This window comes from Anolis sagrei, chromosome 1, assembly GCF_037176765.1.
Source record: "Anolis sagrei isolate rAnoSag1 chromosome 1, rAnoSag1.mat, whole genome shotgun sequence".
Classification (NCBI taxonomy): domain Eukaryota; kingdom Metazoa; phylum Chordata; class Lepidosauria; order Squamata; family Dactyloidae; genus Anolis; species Anolis sagrei.
Window position 1 is genome coordinate 245,293,721 of NC_090021.1, and position 17,244 is coordinate 245,310,964.

The window sequence follows — 17,244 nt, forward strand, 5'->3', positions numbered from 1 at the left end:
TTTAAACACTTATTTTGGGTCCAACTCTCTGAAAATAAAAACATGTTGAAAAACTATTTATTGTACTAGAAAGGCAAAATGTCTGTTTCTTTCAAGGGGACCAATATGTTCTTTCTAGAACAATCCTATATATGTTTACACTGAACTACATCACATTGTGTCCAATGACTCTCAGGAAACTGTGCATGAGCCCTCATAAATTTTAAATTGATTTTTGCAAGCTTGAATCATTTACAGTTGGCCCTTCAAATCTATGGATTCAATCAGTCACAGTTAAAAAAACATTTAGGAAAAAATTCCAAAAAGCAAATTTTGATTTTGCCATGTGCGAAACACTCCACTGATGTGTAGGTAAACCATTCTGTAGCCTCCCACCATTTCACAGATCTTGTTTGCCATTTAATATAATGGATGCCATTGTATTACACCATTGTATATAATAAGACTTGAGCATTCACAGATTTTGGTATCCATGAGGACACCAAAATATGGTGTTGTGGTTTGACTACTGGATTAAAATTCTGAAGACCAGAATTCGACTCCCCGTTAGTCCATGGAAACTTACTGTCACATTCTTTCAGAGGAAAGCAATGACAAACCCTTTCCCCTAACAAATTTTGCCAAGAAAATCCCATGAAAAGGTCAGCTTTGGGTCACCATACATTGGAAATGACAGGAAGGCAAAAATGTAAGAAATGGAGAAACCACTATGCAGCACACGAAGAAAAGTCTTCCTAGACCAGTTGCTAGAGGAGTAGTTAACTACACTATGATGCAATCTTAAATTTTAAAAATGTGCTAGTTTGCCCTGAATTAGGCAGCAGCGGTTGTTTCTTTTCTGCTCTAGAATTTATATAAGTATCAAAAACGCCTTCAGACCTTACGATAGTGCTTTCCAACTTTGGGCTAAACTTGGCATGGCTTCACCCCTCCAATGACAAAGAAGCCATTTGCTAGTCCTAGGTTTAAGACTAAGCACAAACTTCTTCAGCTGCCAGTACCTTCTGCTAGCTGCCCTCAGAGTCCTGCTAACAGAGCAATCTGCTGGAAGAGCAACACTGCTGGCTAAGATCTGCCAAAAGAAGAAGGGAAAGAAGCAGCAGAAGTTGACTGGGTGCGGGAGGAGATGAGTTACACTAGATCTAGAATTTCTCCAACTCAAATACAGTGCCATAATGCGGGTGCAATGCATGATCAGAGCATGAATAGACCTAAGTAATTTTCAACATCTCTAAGATGGGAATAATTGGGAGCCAGCACAGTTTCAACTGGCCTGATGTCAGTCCCTGGGTATGTTTGCCTATTAGAACTGGGCTCTTAATCTAGTGCAGCAAAAGTTACGAAGACTCCCAAAACAATTTATTGACTGAGAGATGTATTGTGGCAGAACGCTTCATCGACTAAAGCCCACTCCATCCTTTTCATCCTTCTGTGAAACTTCTGCCTTTGGAATCTTGCTTCAAGAGATATCAAAGAAAAATGAATAATGCACACAAAATAATAAATAATGTATGGAGGAAAGCACATGTAACTGAGAGCAAATGAGGTTAAGGGAGAATTTTCTGTCTTTCTGCTTCACATAATTCTCACCAAATGAGTTTGGATATTAAGTACTTTTTTGGACTGCAACTTCAAGAATTTCTCAGAAAGCATTTTGACTGAACCTCTCCTCAATTCTATAGGATTGATATTGGATATTTTCCCACCAAGTGGTCAAAACAACCAAGATTAAAGTAATAATACATTCCAAATTTTCCCATATTCCAGTAAGCTTGTTGGCAAAAATAAAAAAAAATGTGTCATGCAATTGGTTTGGAATATATATTAGGTGACTTTCTATTGCAATATTTGAGACAATCAAAATCAATTGGGAACACAAAACTGCAGAAGTATAACATTAGAAACAAGATACATAAAAACAGGGTCAAGCAGTGTAAATCATCACTAGGTGTGAAGCCTTCCATGCAAAACCATCTTAGAAAAGCTGGCAAAACAAACAGCAGCAGAATGATTTGGCAGGTTTTCCCACGCTTGGAGTTTCATAATTGCCACAGTGAAGAGGTTCACAAATTTTGGGTCAGGAACAGGGGCGGTTTTTGCATTACGCGAAGTAAGCGACCGCGGAATACTTTGTTTGTCCCAGGGGCGCTCACACACCTCCTTAAATGCCCCTCCCTCCAATTGGGCCTCGTCCCATGAGCAGCGCCTGTGGCGGGGACAGCAGCGGGAGGAAGCAGAAAAGCAGCAGGAGGAAGCATGGGGGAAGGGAAATGCGCGCGCCTCTGCCCTTCCCCTCTCGCCCTGCATGTGCTTTTCTTGGCGGCAGAGTCAGGAAAGGCGTGCAAGGGAGAAGAGAAAGGTGCACGCCTTTCCCTCCCCTCATGCCCCGTGCACCTTGTAGAGCGGCAAGAGGAGTGTGGGGCAGCAGCGAGGCTTGGCCATCTCCTTCTCCTCTGGGATCTTCTTCCTCCTCCTCTCCGTTTAGACACCTCCAAATGGAGAGGAGGAGGAGGAAGACCCTAGAGGAGAAGGGGGGCATCCTCGCTGCTGCTGCTGCTCTGTGCCACCCTTTTCTCACCCCCTTCGAGGCCTCGCCTTGAAGGGGGCGAGAAGAGGAGCGTAGGGCGGCAGCAGCAGCGAGGCTTGGCCATCTCCTTCTCCTCTGGGCTCTTCTTCCACCTCCTCTCTGTTTAGAAACCTCCAAATGGATAGGAGGAGGAGGAAAACCCTGGAGGAGAAGGGGGGAAGACTTCGCTGCAGCTGTTGCCCCACTCCGTGCTCTTCTCTCTGCCCTTTGAAGTCTCTGCTTCGCCTGGAAGGCTCAAAATGTGCCAGCAGCATTCTCTCCTGACGTTTCACCCACATCAGTGGCAGGCATCCTCAGAGATTGGAAGGTCTGTTGGAAACTGACTCGCCTCCATTTCCTTCTCAGCTTTGGAATTATTACTATTATTATTATATTTTATTATATTTATTATTCTATTTACAATTATTACATTATTATTTTTATCATGAATTATTTATATTTATTAGATTGTTATGTGTTATAAATGGCAGACATCTTCAGAGGTTGGGAACTCTGTTGGAAACTAGGCAAGTGGGGTTTATATATATCCCTGTGGCATGATGTCCAGGGTGGGAAGAACTCTTGCCTGCTTGAGGCAAGTGTTAGTGTTGACATTGGCCACCTTGATTAGCACAGCACTGAATGACCTTGCAGCTGGATGCCAAGTTTTTAAACTTTGTGTTTTCTATATACATTACAAATTTACCTTTGGTTTGCTTCTGAAGCAGCAAATAACCTTGCAGCTTCAAAGCCTGGCTGCTTCCTGCCCGGGGGAATCCATTGTTGAGACGTATTAGCTGGCCTTGATTGACTCTTGTCTGCAAGGCCATTGAATGCTAATCAAGCTGATGGGATTTGGAGTACCTTCAATTGATTCAGCTCAGACTTCCACAGACCATTAAAGCTCCCATTAATGACAGATCTGAACCAAACTTGGCACACAGAACCTCCATGACCAGCAGAAAACACTGGAGGGGTTTGGGAGGAATTCACAGTAACAGGATCCTAGTGTTACAAGAGACCTCCAAGGGCCATCCAGTCCAACCTCCTTCTGTCATAAGGGAAAAACACAATCCAAGCACTCCTAACAGATGGCCATAGAGACTCTGCTTAATAATAATACTATTATTAATAATAGTAATAGAATCATAAAGTAGGGAGACCTCCAAGGTCCATCCAATCCAATTTCCTTCTGGCATAAGCGAAAAGCACAATTAAAACACTCCTGATAGATGGCCATTTAGACTCTTAATAATAATAATAATAATAATAATAATAATAATAATAATAATAGCAGCAGCACCCAGGGGTAGTGTGGTGGTATGCAAAATAAAGTAATGAGAAGCAGCCAGAGATTTTTTTGTTTGACAGACATAGATTGGATTAGTATGTGTTTTGCTGCCAAATTTGGTGCCAATTTGTCCAGCGGGTTTTGAGTTATGTTAATCCCACAAACGAACATTATATTTTTATTTATATAGATAAGGTTATTCTATCTTTAGTCATCTCAGTGGACTTACTTGTCGTGGTCCAAAATATTTTATTTTCTTTGGAATTGCTATGCATTCTAGAAGAAGTCCTTGCAGAAAGGAAGCCGTTCGTTCCTTAAACACACAATATTTATTTAAATGTGTGTGTGATGGAATGTATTGCAATTTGCAATTCCAAATAAAATAATATATATGTGTGTGTGTCTGTGTGCATGTATGTGTGTATGTGTATGTATATGTATGTGTATGTATTAAGGGCTGTTCTGTCTTGAATTGTCTCAGCGGAATTGTCATAATGCAAAGATCTTGTATTTTCTGTGAAACCTTTGTGTCGTACTTGTAGATCAAAAATAACAACAAAAATATTTGCATTTAAAAAACATTAATTTGTGTTAATTCTATGTAATGTAACTATATGAACATAATGTAAGTAACCTTCTGGTTTTAAGGTAACTCTTTATTCACCTCTACCTTTTTTTTTTCAGTGGTTGGTTTTTTTGGGGGGGTGGGGGCGCCAAAATAATGTTTGCTTACCATTGAAAATTACCTAGGGCCGGCCCTGGTCAGGAATATCATATGGCCACTGTTTAAAGCCGTGTCCACCCTACACAAAGAAAGGGCTGGACATTTGCAATAGTTTTTACCTACAAAGATTTCCTAGTGGGAGAAAGGAAACAGTGGCTGTGAATAGGTAGTTGCTGCAGGGCCATAGAAAGTATGCATTTTGCTGAGGAATATTAGCATATCTTCTATTGAAGATCTCCTAACTCATTAAATATAACCTTTGGATTATGACAGTGTCAACAAATGTGGTTAAGGGGTTATTTGGAAAGTGTTTCTATACCTAAAGTGCCTGAATGCATATAGGATCAACTTATATCTTACAGTGTTTCTTTTTTGCAAGTTGCAACCATTAGAGACGGAAGAGTTCATTTCAGTATTTCTCCATTTAACAACCACTCCACACCTACAGACTTTTAGCCACAAAGAGCAAAACACATGGCCATACATTTTCCCCTACTAAAAGCAGCTACAAGAAGATAACTTGAGATGGGAAATCAGTGTAAGAGGGGGAAAAACGTGCTCCCCTCCAATATATTGTGGCCACAATGCCAATCATTCTCCCCTCTTTTTTAAAAAAGACAGTGTTATGTTATTCTACATAACATTGAACATATCCCTTATTATAGTTATAGAATATAAAATTAGCATGGTGTACTGGTTTGAGCATTGAACTAACCCATTGAGTGGCCTGGGTTTCAATCCCTGCTCAGCTATGGAAACCCATTAGGCGATCTTAGACTAGTAGAACATTTTGCTTCAAGGGCAACAGTGGAGGTATATTACTAAATCCAATAACTAACAATGCCAAGCATAGTTGATGCCAATTGCCAGAGCAACTGTGGCATGCAGGGTACAGTGGCAATTCAACATAGCATGAATTGTGGGATTTTTTTTTCTAAAGAGAATCACAGCTTTCTGCCAACATCACGAATAACAATTTCCTGACAGTGCTGAAGTAGTAGATATAGTAATGCTACAATCTGGTTTCTGGTTGCAGCATTTTTATTGTGTCTAGCTTTTGTTCCTTGCCTCATTCTCCATCTGACCTTTTCTTAACAGATGGGCAATTCCCCTGTCTTCCTAATAACACCTACTGTGTTGCTTATTATGTTGCCAGTTACAATCAATTCCACCCTGGGATGATTATAGGTACACCACATGTTAGGACCAACAGAACAGTCAGTGGGCATGTAAGCATCAATGTTGACTCATACAGACAGGTGGGAAGCAGGAGTCATGCTGGGGCAATTGGTTGGCACTGCCATTATTACTGTGGTGTTATATTGTTGCAAAAGCTGAAGTGGCCTTGGACAGTGAAATCATCTCCCTGTTCCCACTTGTTTTCCCACTAGACTCATTTGGAAAGTCCTTAATGTGATACTGTATATGAAAATGACATCAGAAAACAGTGATTTGGGTCAACAGAAACTTGCCTTGCTGCCATGTCTAATGCATACCTGGGTTCTACAGAGTCATGGTTTCACAATATTGTTAATCCTGTTGCTACTGTTACTATTATAATAGATTTTTAGAATTGGAAGGGGCCATAAGGGTTAATGTAGTCCAATCTCCTGCCATGCAGGAACACACAAAGCCTCCTGAAAGATACTCATCCAACCTCTACTTGAAGACCTCAAAAGATAGAGAATCCACCACTCTCCAAAGCAATCTATTCCATTGTCGAACAACTCTTACTGTTTCATAATATTTAGGTAGAATGACTATTTCATAATATTTATGTAGAATCTCTTTTATTGAATCCTTTAGTTTGTATTCTAGTATCTGTCACAGCTGAATATGCACTTGCTCTATCTTCAACCCTTCAGTTATTTAATGAGAGCTATCATGTTACCACTGCGTCCACCCTGGTATAATGCACCCAGGTATAAGGTATAATGCACCCAGCTCCCTAAGCTGTGTCTCATAAAGCTTGGTTCCCTGGTCTTCAACCATTATGGTTGTCCTTTTCTGGACATGTACAGTTTTTTGATATTCTTCTTGAGCAGAGTTGCTCAGAACTGTTGTATGACTTCATGTTGCTTCTAATGGCAATCCTGGGGCAAACCTATCATGGTTTAGCAGGTTTATCATTGTTTCCTTAGTCTGAGAAAGTTGACCTACCCAAGGTTACCTTTTGGGCTTCTACAGTCAAGGAGAGATCCAAGCCCTGACCTCAGACTCTTCAAATAATAGGAGCCTCTGGGTAAACCTTTTTTTCTGCCACAGCTTTTTCACCCTTTTCCTGAGTTTTCTGTTGTCCTGCATTATTTAAAATGTTTGTCTGCAAAGGAAAGCCTCATTGATATTCCAGAAGGGGCAGTTTGGGGCAAAGAATGAACTGCCTACAGATCCCAGTCTTCTCTACTCAAAACCCCCCTTTCCTCATCTGTTTTTCTCAAGAGAAAAGAGATGATTTTTTTCTATTTGTCCAGTTATTGTTGTCCTTAAAGCAGTAATGGACCTGAAGGCCAACCATAGCTCTCCACAATGCAAGAATCAATGACAGAGAGAACTGAACTGGGGGAAAGAATATGAGTGAACTGAACTGAGGGAAAGAATATAAGAATTTGGACAACTTAAGCCATATGATACTTCTGCTTGGAGACAGGTGACTTGGCCATTTGAATAGCTGAAGTTGGTGCAAAGAGCTTGTTGGAACTAGCAGACGTTTCATATGACTTACGTGGGCCTCAGATGATGCACTCTTATTTTTTCCTTCAATTCAGTTTTCTCTGTTATTGATTCATGCATTGTGAAAAGCTACAGTTTGCCATCAGGTCCATTCAGATTGATGTGAAAGAAAAGAGAAGGAAGAAATAATTTTAAAAAATGGAAATCCACCTACTGCCTGATTAAAGCCAAGGTCAATTGTGTGTTCCTAGTTGCTAGATAATGGCTCAAATTTCCCAGAAGGTGCAGTGTTGTAATTTTCTCAGTAAACATTAAGAGTCTTGTGCATTATTTTATGGAGGTGGATTCAGAAAACTGTTTGCCACAGTCCCGTAATGTATATCCTCCGACATTTCATAGTTGAAAGCCAGTGTATCTGCAGATTGGAACTCAACCACATCTTGCACAAGTTTATAGTCCTGAACAAGGAAAACTCTTCCTCAATAGTTCTCTTTGTCTGTCTGTCTCACTATTCTCTCTCTTACTTTATTAGGAGTATTCAAAGTATCTGAGCACATGGCAAGCCCCATTCTTCTGTGAACATGGAAAGAGACAAGATGTCTCCAGATAGTTAGATAACTAGGCCCTAACTTTCCTATTTAGAAATGCAGATCTTTGAATAAAGTTTTTTATAACTTTTAAAGCTTGACTCTGCTCCCGTTTTGCTGAAACCCATTCTCTCTACTACTAGTTCAAGAAGCTTCTGATCTGCTAAATTGCTACTACTGCCAGGCATGTAGCCGGGGGGGGGGGGGCTCGGGGGGCTTCAGCCCCCCCCCCCCCGAAATTCTCATGGTGGTTCGCGAAAAGGCCTTACTGGTGCATTATTTAAACTGTTATGTTTATTCATATCATGATCTGATCACCATACTCAATATATCCCATATGCATGGGGGTATTGGGGTAATGATACAAAAGGTTTGCTAGGGTAGACCCTCTTTACTCAGACTCAGCCCCCCACCCCGAAACTCAGCCCCCCCCCCCGAAACCCCCCCTGAAAATTTTTTAGCCCCCCCCCCCAAAATGAAATCCTGGCTACGGGCCTGACTACTGCTGTTGTTGCTGATTTACGTTTTGAAATGCTTTTTCCTTTTTGAAATTACCCAACAAAGACAAGCAACATCAGTTTGTGATCAAGATGCTAGGAGAAACTGCAGCAGTTTGTTTTACATCCATCTACTGGGAACAGCAAGATTGCTCCCTCATCCCTCTGCTTATTCTTGATGAATTGTCTTTGCAGCAATTGAAGCAAGCCACTCAGTGTGCTTCCACACAGGGCTTAGCCCTACTTCAGTGCTGTTTAAAGAAACCCACTCTGAAGTGGGTTTTATTTCCCACACCTTTCCCCAAAACCCAGGCTTTCATGGGTGGGTGTCCTCATGCCCCCCCAAAAAAACTTTTGGGGTGGCATTGGTCAACCCAACCCCTCCAGCCTTAAAAATAAAGAAAAGCTTAGTGGGTCACCATGAGGGTGCTCTGGCAGCCCTCCCAATGCATAAAAATGATGTGCCAGGAGGCAGGGACGCAAGAGAAATTTGCCCCCCTGCCTCCTGGTGCATCATTTTTTCATGCCAGCAGGGGTGCCTGAGCAGCCTCATGGTGACCCATTAAGATTTTCTTTATTTTTAAGGCTTTTGTGAGATGGGTAGGAAGAGGATGGGTGCCCTTTTCACATCTCTGGGCTCATGAAGCCCAAAGAAGCAAATTTGGCTGTGGAGACAGACTCCTGGGAGTGCAAAAGCAGTCCCAGAAGTCTGTCCCCACAGGACCCATACCCCATTAGAACCAGGTCTTTCAGGAAGGCTCGGATCTAATGGAGTATCTAATTAATTTAGGATAAAGCAGGGATTTCCTGCTTTGTCCTAAATTGATTTGCTTTTACCTGAGACATTGTTTTGTCACCTCAGGTAAAAATCTAGCAGGACCTGCATTTTGGGACCTGCCTGGAAGGGCCCTCAGTTGCAGCAATTAAATGAAACTAAGAGGGAGAAGAAGAGAAAAGCCAAGACATTTTAAAGGCAGCTAAAATGCCTTTAAAAGAAAGCTAAAAGAAATAAGACCACAGAGGTTTAATAGAGGGTGTCCCTGACAATTTGGGAGCACCGGGATTGTGGCGCAGCTGGCTGAGTGTCAGCTGCATTAAGATCACTCTGACCAAAAGGTCATGAGTTCGAAGCCAGCCCGGGCTGGAGTGGGTGTCCAGCCATTGTGTAGCCCGTTGTCGACCTTTGCAACCCGAAAGACAGTTGCATCTGTCAAGTAGGAAAATAAGGCACCACCTTGTGTGGGAGGCTAAATTTAACTAATTTATGAGGCCATAAAGAAAGAAGACTCCGGGGAATGTGGAATGCGGAAGAACTTCATCGGTGTCGTTGATGGACGATGAAAAGCAGCAGCTCCCCTGGCGGCCAGAAAAAAAAAGAAGTTAAATAGCCTTTGTCTGTTAAATGTTGTTTGTCAAACTGGCATTGAATGTTTGCCATATATGTGTTTACTGTAATCCGCCCTGAGTCCCCTGCGGGGTGAGAAGGGCGGAATATAAGAACTGTAAATAAATAATAAATAAGAACTGTAAATAAATGTGTTACTTAATATGTAAACTGGTCACTTATTGCATCCTCACAAATGGTGAATATTTTGCCACGCCTCTGAATTTTTAATATTAGCTATACAGTAATCTTCTCTTTGCTACTTGATATAACAGTGCAGATGACTGGTTTACCAATTAGCAGCATATGAATCTGCTTTACACCTGGACAACTTACATGCCTATCTAGCCTAGTACAGTAAGACTAACAAAACTGTGGAACCCATATCCACATTATAGCTACTGGTACCCAGGTTGAAAATGGTCTTCTAGGTGAGTCTATGGTATACTTTTCTCTGAGGTTAACCAGCATACCATAGAATTGCATTGGAGGGCATAGCAAATTCCCAAAGAGAATACCTCTCAAGGAATCTTTATGTCCTCCAACATAATTCTATGATATGCTTATACCAAAAGTGAGTTAATTTAATGGTGCTTTGTAACATCCATAACTAGTCATGGTCTGATTGGGAACACATCCTTCAGATGTTGGGAGTTTCCTCCAACTGGCTACAGCTCAGTGAGATCTCAAGCAGGAGTCTCCATATTATCTACTGTCTGGTACTTCAGAGATGTCAAGTTCCAGATCTTCTTTATGCAAAGCATGTGCTCAGCTATTGAGCTATGGTTGTGCCCTTGTGATTGATTACATCTTCCCCAAGGTAATTTCATCAGGTATTGTTCGCTTCTACTCTTCTTTCATTTTCACACCATTCTTTTTTTTAAAAAATATTCTTTATTGAAATTTTCATAAAGCATAAAACATAGCGAGGGAAAAAAAAGGAGAAAAGAAAAAAAAGAAAAAAAGAAAAAGAAATAGAAAGAAAGAAAAAGGAATGAAAAAAAAATGAGAAAATGGGAAAAAAATGAAAAAAAGATAAAAATATAAAAATAAAGGCAGGCCACGGGAACTGGACGAAAACTATAAAGAAAGAAAGAAAAAAAAGAAAAATTAAAATTTGACCTCCTGGTATCTTCGGAAGATCTTATCAGCCTTCTTGCTGTTTATGTCCTTGAATTTTCTTCTTTCCCTCTTTTTGGCGTAATTCAGTCTATTTTTGTATTTCTTATAATACTATTTCTTTTTTCTTCTTTTTCAGATATTCTGTAACATCACTCCAATCCGTTTCTTTCCTTTTGGTTTCTTTATTCTTTAACAGTAGAAAAGTTAGTTTGTCTAGGTTTCTTATATCCAATATTTTTGTTACCCAATCATTTATCTCTGGTATCTCTTCTTGCTTCCATACTTTGGCGTAGCACATCCTTGCTGCTGTTAATATCAAGAATAGTATTTTATCTTTATTCTCATCTAATTTTCTATTATACATCCCTAACAGAAAGATCTCTGGTTTCAATGGCAATTGTATTTTCATCATAGATTGAGTTTCTTTGTGTATTTCCCTCCAGAATTTTCTCGCTTTGTCGCACGTCCACCATGCATGGAAAAAGGACCCTTCTTTATTTTTACATTTCCAGCAGGTCGTGCTTGTATTATTATATATTCTGCCCAATTTCTTCGGTGTCAAATACCACCTTTGCGATATTTTTACCCAATTCTCTCTTAGTTCTATTGCATATGTAAATTTTAATCTTTTTTTCCAAATTACCTTCCATTCTTCTTTTCTAATATTTCTTTGAATATTTTCGTTCCATCTTCTCATGTAATTTTTCTCCTCATTTTTTTCCAGATGCCATTCTAGTAGTTTTTTGTATAATTTGGTTATTAATTTTCTTTCTGTTTTCATGATGGTATCCCAAAATTCGTCTCCTTGTGCGAATCCTAATTTCCTATCCAGTTTAAATTTTTCTTTAATTTGCCAGTATTGGAACCATGATATATTTTTGTCGATTTGGACTAGTTCTTGTTGTTCTTTTATTTCTATTTCCCCTTGTTTAGTTTTTAGTATTTCTTTGTAAACAGGCCAGTCATTCCACCCCAGACACCTTCTTTGCGTTGCCTCCAGAGGTGATATCCAAATTGGTGTTTTATTGTACAGTTTTAATTTATATTTCTCCCACACTTTTAGAATTGCAGACCTTATAAAATGATTCCCGAAGTTTTTTTCTTTTTCTTTCCCTTTATACCAAATATAATGGTGCCACCCTGCTCTTAGATCTATCCCCTCTAATGTTAATAATTTCTTTTTCTTTAACATGGTCCAGTCTCTGGCCCATGTTAGAGCACAGGCTTCGAAGTATGTTTTTAGGTCCGGTGCAGCCAATCCTCCTTTTTCTTTTTGTTCTATTAAATTTTTATGATGTATCCTTGGTTTTTTATCATTCCAAATAAATTTAGAGATATCCCTGTTCCATTTTTTAATCTCATTCATGTTCCTGATTATGGGCAAATTTTGAAATAGGAATATCATTTTTGGTAAGACTTTCAATTTAATCGAAGCGATCCTTCCCATTAATGATAAATTTGATTTTTTCCACTTTTTCATATCCTCTTTAATTTCCCTCCATTTATTTAAATAATTATTTTGTAAAAGATGTAGATTTTTTGCTGTTATCTGGATCCCTAAATATTTTATTTTTGGAACAATGTGCACATTCCATTTCTTTTGTATCTCTTCCTTTTCTCTTTCTCCAATATTTTTTGTTATTGCTTTAGTTTTTTCCAAATTTATTTTAAATCCTGCCACTTCCCCATATTTTTTTATTTCTTCCAGCCAATTTCCTGTTTTTTCTTTTGGGTTCTCTATAATACAAATTATATCGTCGGCGAACGCTTTGTATTTATAGTCCAATCCTTGTATTCTAGCACCCTCTAGGGTCTTTTCTTCTCTTATTCTTTTTAGCAGTACTTCTAATGATAAGACAAATATTAACGGTGATAAGGGGCAGCCCTGTCTGGTTCCTTTTTCTATCTGAATCTTGTCTGTTTCCTGTCCATTAATTATAATTTTGGCCTCTTGTTCTTCATAAATTGCTTCCACTGAATTTTGGAAATAGTACCCCATATCAATCTCCCTCATTAAAAATTTGAAAAAATCCCAATTGACATTATCAAATGCCTTCTCGGCATCCACGGCCATAAACATTACTTTCTTTTGGTGGTAAATTTCATAATACTCGATCAAATCTATTACTGCCCTCACGTTATCTTTTTGTTGTCTGTTGGGTAGGAAGCCCGCTTGATCTTCCTCTATATATGTTTCCAAAATTATTTTTAATCTTTCCGCTAGGATACTGGAAAAGATCTTATAATCTACATTAAGTAGCGATATGGGGCGATAATTTTTAACCTCTTCCGGGTCCGAATTTTCCTTGTGTATTACAGATATATTTGCCTGTCTCCAGGAATTTGGTATTTCTTTATACATTCTTATGTTATTCATTATTTTCTTCAGATATGGTGTGAGTTCTTGTTGGAAAATTTTGTAGTAGCCCGATGACAGCCCATCTGGGCCTGGAGCTTTATTTGGTTTTAGATTTTTTATTGCCGTTTTTATCTCTTGTTCGGATATTTCCTTATTAAGTGTTTCCCTTTGTTCGTCTGAGATCTTTTGTATTTTTTGTTTTCCTAAATATTGGTATATCTTTTCCCTATCTATCTTCTCATTCTGATATAATTTCTTATAAAAATTAAAGAATTGATTTCTGATCTCCTTTTCTTGAGTGTATATTTTATCTTCGTCTCTTATTTTGGTTATGTGTACTTTCTCTCTTTTTTTTCGTAGCTTATTCGCTAACCATTTTCCTGATTTATTTGCATTCATAAAGTAATTTTGTCTTAAATACTTTAATTGTTTTTCTTTTTCTTCTAATTCCAATAGGTCCAATTGTTTACGTAAATTTTCTAATTTACTATTTATTTCTCTATTTTTTGGGCTTTTTTTGAGGTTCTGATCCTCTTTTTCCAATTGTTTCTTAATCCCATTCATCTTTTCCATTTTTTGTTTATTTCTGGCTATTTTTTGCTGTATAAAGTGGCCCCGCATTACTGCTTTACTTGCTTCCCACAGATTTAGTGTATTTGTTTCCATATTATCATTTAGTTCAAAATATTCTTTTAGTTTATTTCTAATTCTTTCTATGTCTTCCTCTCTTTTTATCAAATTTTCATCTAATCTCCATCTTCTTATTTTGTCCCCTAGCTCTATCCTTAGTTCCAGGGGGCAATGATCTGAGTCAGCCCTCGGCAAAATCTTAAAGGTCTTTATTTTCCCTATCATTTGTGTTGTTGTCCACATCATATCTATCCTAGACCAGTTTTGAAATCTGGCCGAATAATATGTGTAGTCTTTTTTGTTACCATTCTTTGTTCTCCATACGTCCTTTAAGTTTAGTTTTTTCATCATTTTTATCATTATATTTGGAAGGTTTCCTTTGTCTTTAGTTTTCTTTGTGGTGTAGTTTGTCTTACTCCTATCTAGTTCCCTATTCATGACCCCATTAAAATCTCCCATAATTATTAGGTGGTCATATTCCTGCTCCTCTATCTTTTTTTTTAGTTTTTCTGTGAATTTTATCTTGGAGTCATTAGGCGCATAAATATTACAGATTAGAAGTTTCAAATCTTGTATTTTTATATTTACCCCCAGGAATCTTCCCTCTTCGTCCTTGAATGCTATTTCCGCTGGGATGTCCCTGTTTACGTATATCACTACCCCCCTTTTTTTCTCTTTTGCTGAGGATATGAATGACTGGCCCAAACTTTTGTTTTCCAGATGTTTTATATGGTCTTCCCTTATATTTTCGCACCATTCTATCACTCCCTGTAATTATTGCTTTCTGTCTTCCACAAAATTACATGTTGCAGTCAATAAAATACACAGTCAGTAAAACGTCACAAAGACACCCACCAGATCATGAGTAAAACCCTTAACTGTATTACCAGAAGTGCAGAGTGGTAGATTCATTACCTCAATCCCATTTGATGAAAATGTAACCCCAATTCAGCAAATTACTGAGGCTGAGTTTAAGAGCTAGTGAGAGAACTGAAACAGGCCTTGAGAGGTTGTTTGTAATGTATGGTTGTGTTTTCTGGTGCTGCAAGTGGGCTGAGAGTGTTGGGGAATAGTCCAATTAGACAACACCAATAGTCTCAGGGTGGAAGAATACAGCAAGAAAGGAACCCGTGGATAAGAGCAGGGACCATGATGCTGGAGAGAGCAGAAGCTGAGAGTTATATTTAAGGCAGAACATGGACTATGAGAGGCTTAGAGGAAGCATTGGAATGGCTCTTCATATTTACTAGTTACCTGGCCATAGCCAGGATTTTGATGGGGGGAGGGGGGGCTGAGGATCTATCCTAGCAAACCTTTTGTATCGTTATCCCAGTACCCTCATGCATATGGGATATATTGAGCATGGTGATCAGATCATGAAATGAATAAATATAACAGTTTAAATAATGTATCAGTAAGGCCTTCTCGCAGACTACCCTGAGAATGCCTGCTAGTTACCAAATTCTTTAAGAAGAAATACTATTGTTTGTTCTTAAAGTATGAAAGGAAGACTTTTATTTTCATCACATTTTTGAAAGGTATACAGTGAATACCTGTTTACAGTTTCACTTACCTGCGCATGTGGAGAAATGTTCTCTGTAGAATTTGCTAGGTTCTGCAGATAATTCTATGGTATACATCCTGCAGAACTCACCATAGAGTTGTATTGGAGGGTCTAGCAAATTCCTACAGAAAATATCTCTCTAGGAATCCCTGAACCCTCCAGTGCAACTCTGTAGTATTCTGGGATTGGATTTGGCCATATCCATGGTTTTAGGTAACCACCATCTGGGCTGAAACAAATTCCCAGCTGATATGGGAGCCTTACCATAATTTTAAAAAAATTAAATGGGGGTTCTTCAGCATGATAACATGATGCCTGTAATCAAGTTACTGTAACTGGAATTAGTTAATGAAGCCTCCCCAGGTTCTTGCTTCTTGGAAATACTGTTCTGTTCAGAATCCTCTTATTCTTCTCTGAGGGATTGCGGCAGCATTTCAAGCTTTAAAAGATGCGTAAATGCATTTATCTGGGTTCCTATTTTGTAGCACAACTGAATTAACTTCTGAGTGTTTTGTTTTTAAACCGATGCTGTTCAAATTCAGGGGGAGTTGAGGGTGCAGAAATTCCAGTTCCAAAGGGCTGAGCTCCAAGAAAGAGAAAGTACAGTGTGTTTTGAATGAATACAAATGTGTGTTTTAATTTTCAACCTGACTTTCTTTGACAAATCTGATTGCATTTTGAAGCTGATGGTGCCATGGACTGAAATACATTTTTACAGAATAAAAAACCCTTTCATCTCTGGGAATTTTCTAGGTCTTAGGGGTGACTTTATGGTAACATCCAGTGGAAACAGTTCATTTCAATAGGGTTTGCTTTTATCCATGGTTTTGGGATTCCACTGTAAGTTCAGAAATGTATCTTTCACAGATACAGGGTTGTATTAGAGTCAGAGGGATAGAAAATTCAGCAAAAATTAAATTTGTAAATTTGCCTGGACACTATAAAGTTTTGTAATTTTCTCTTGCTGCTGTTTGGAACTGAAAACTCCAATCTTCAAGAAACTGGATTTTGCATCAGAAACTTTCTTCTTTTCCTTGTAACCTATGAATAATTAGCCACAGCCACCACTATTTGTGAGATTCTCCCTTAAAGAATTATTGGCATCTATGTACCCTTCTTAATAGGCATGGCGTTCTTATAGGTTGAAGATGCCATGATGGACGTATATGATTTCGTTTATGAAGATGTAAGAAGAAACACTTCCAGCACCAGAAGAGAGGAGCTACGTATTATCCACAAAACGGTGACTCACTCACATGTTTTTAAAAGGCAGTTGCTAATTGAAGTAATTTCTAGAATTAATGATCTCATTGGGAAACAAACTGATGCTTTGCTTCAATTGGATTCTTTTCCCATTTCTAAAGTCTAAATAATGTTTTGAGCATGGTCTAGTCGAATTACTGAGTATTTAAGGCACATTGGTTTCTGTAGGACAGATGAGGTATTTTTAATTCCTGTTAATACCAATTCACTATGATTATTCAACAAAAAAATTGACTTGCAATTTCTCAAGTCGCTCCTGACACACACACACACAAAAAACCCACAAAAAGATGCCTATACCAACCTTTAGTGGAATTTTGGGAGTAGGGTATAGAAATGAGGTGTAACGTACAAATAAATGTAAAGCACCACAACATCACATTGACAAAATACAATATAAGAAATTTGGAAGAATGGCAATACCTTTATTGACTCCAAAACAATAACAGTGTTGGTGCCAGCAGGTCTTTCTTATTAAATGCCTTAATTTTGACTATATTTTTCTTTTATGCCTTTAATTAAAAAGTGCTACTTCTTGTAACTGGAGCTCATACTTTTTAGATCTTCACATGGGAAAAGAGATTAGC

At 38.6% G+C, this 17,244-nt stretch overlaps 1 protein-coding gene across 1 annotated transcript in view; it reads left to right on the top strand.

The window, feature by feature from the left end:
- The window catches only part of TSPAN32 (tetraspanin 32), a 52,823-nt gene that overhangs the window by 24,848 nt on the left and 10,731 nt on the right, over positions 1-17,244 (top strand). The window contains exon 5 of the mRNA XM_060768484.2: positions 16,536-16,637. Coding sequence (XP_060624467.2) covers positions 16,536-16,637 — 102 coding nt within the window. The remainder of the gene's footprint in view (positions 1-16,535; positions 16,638-17,244) is intronic.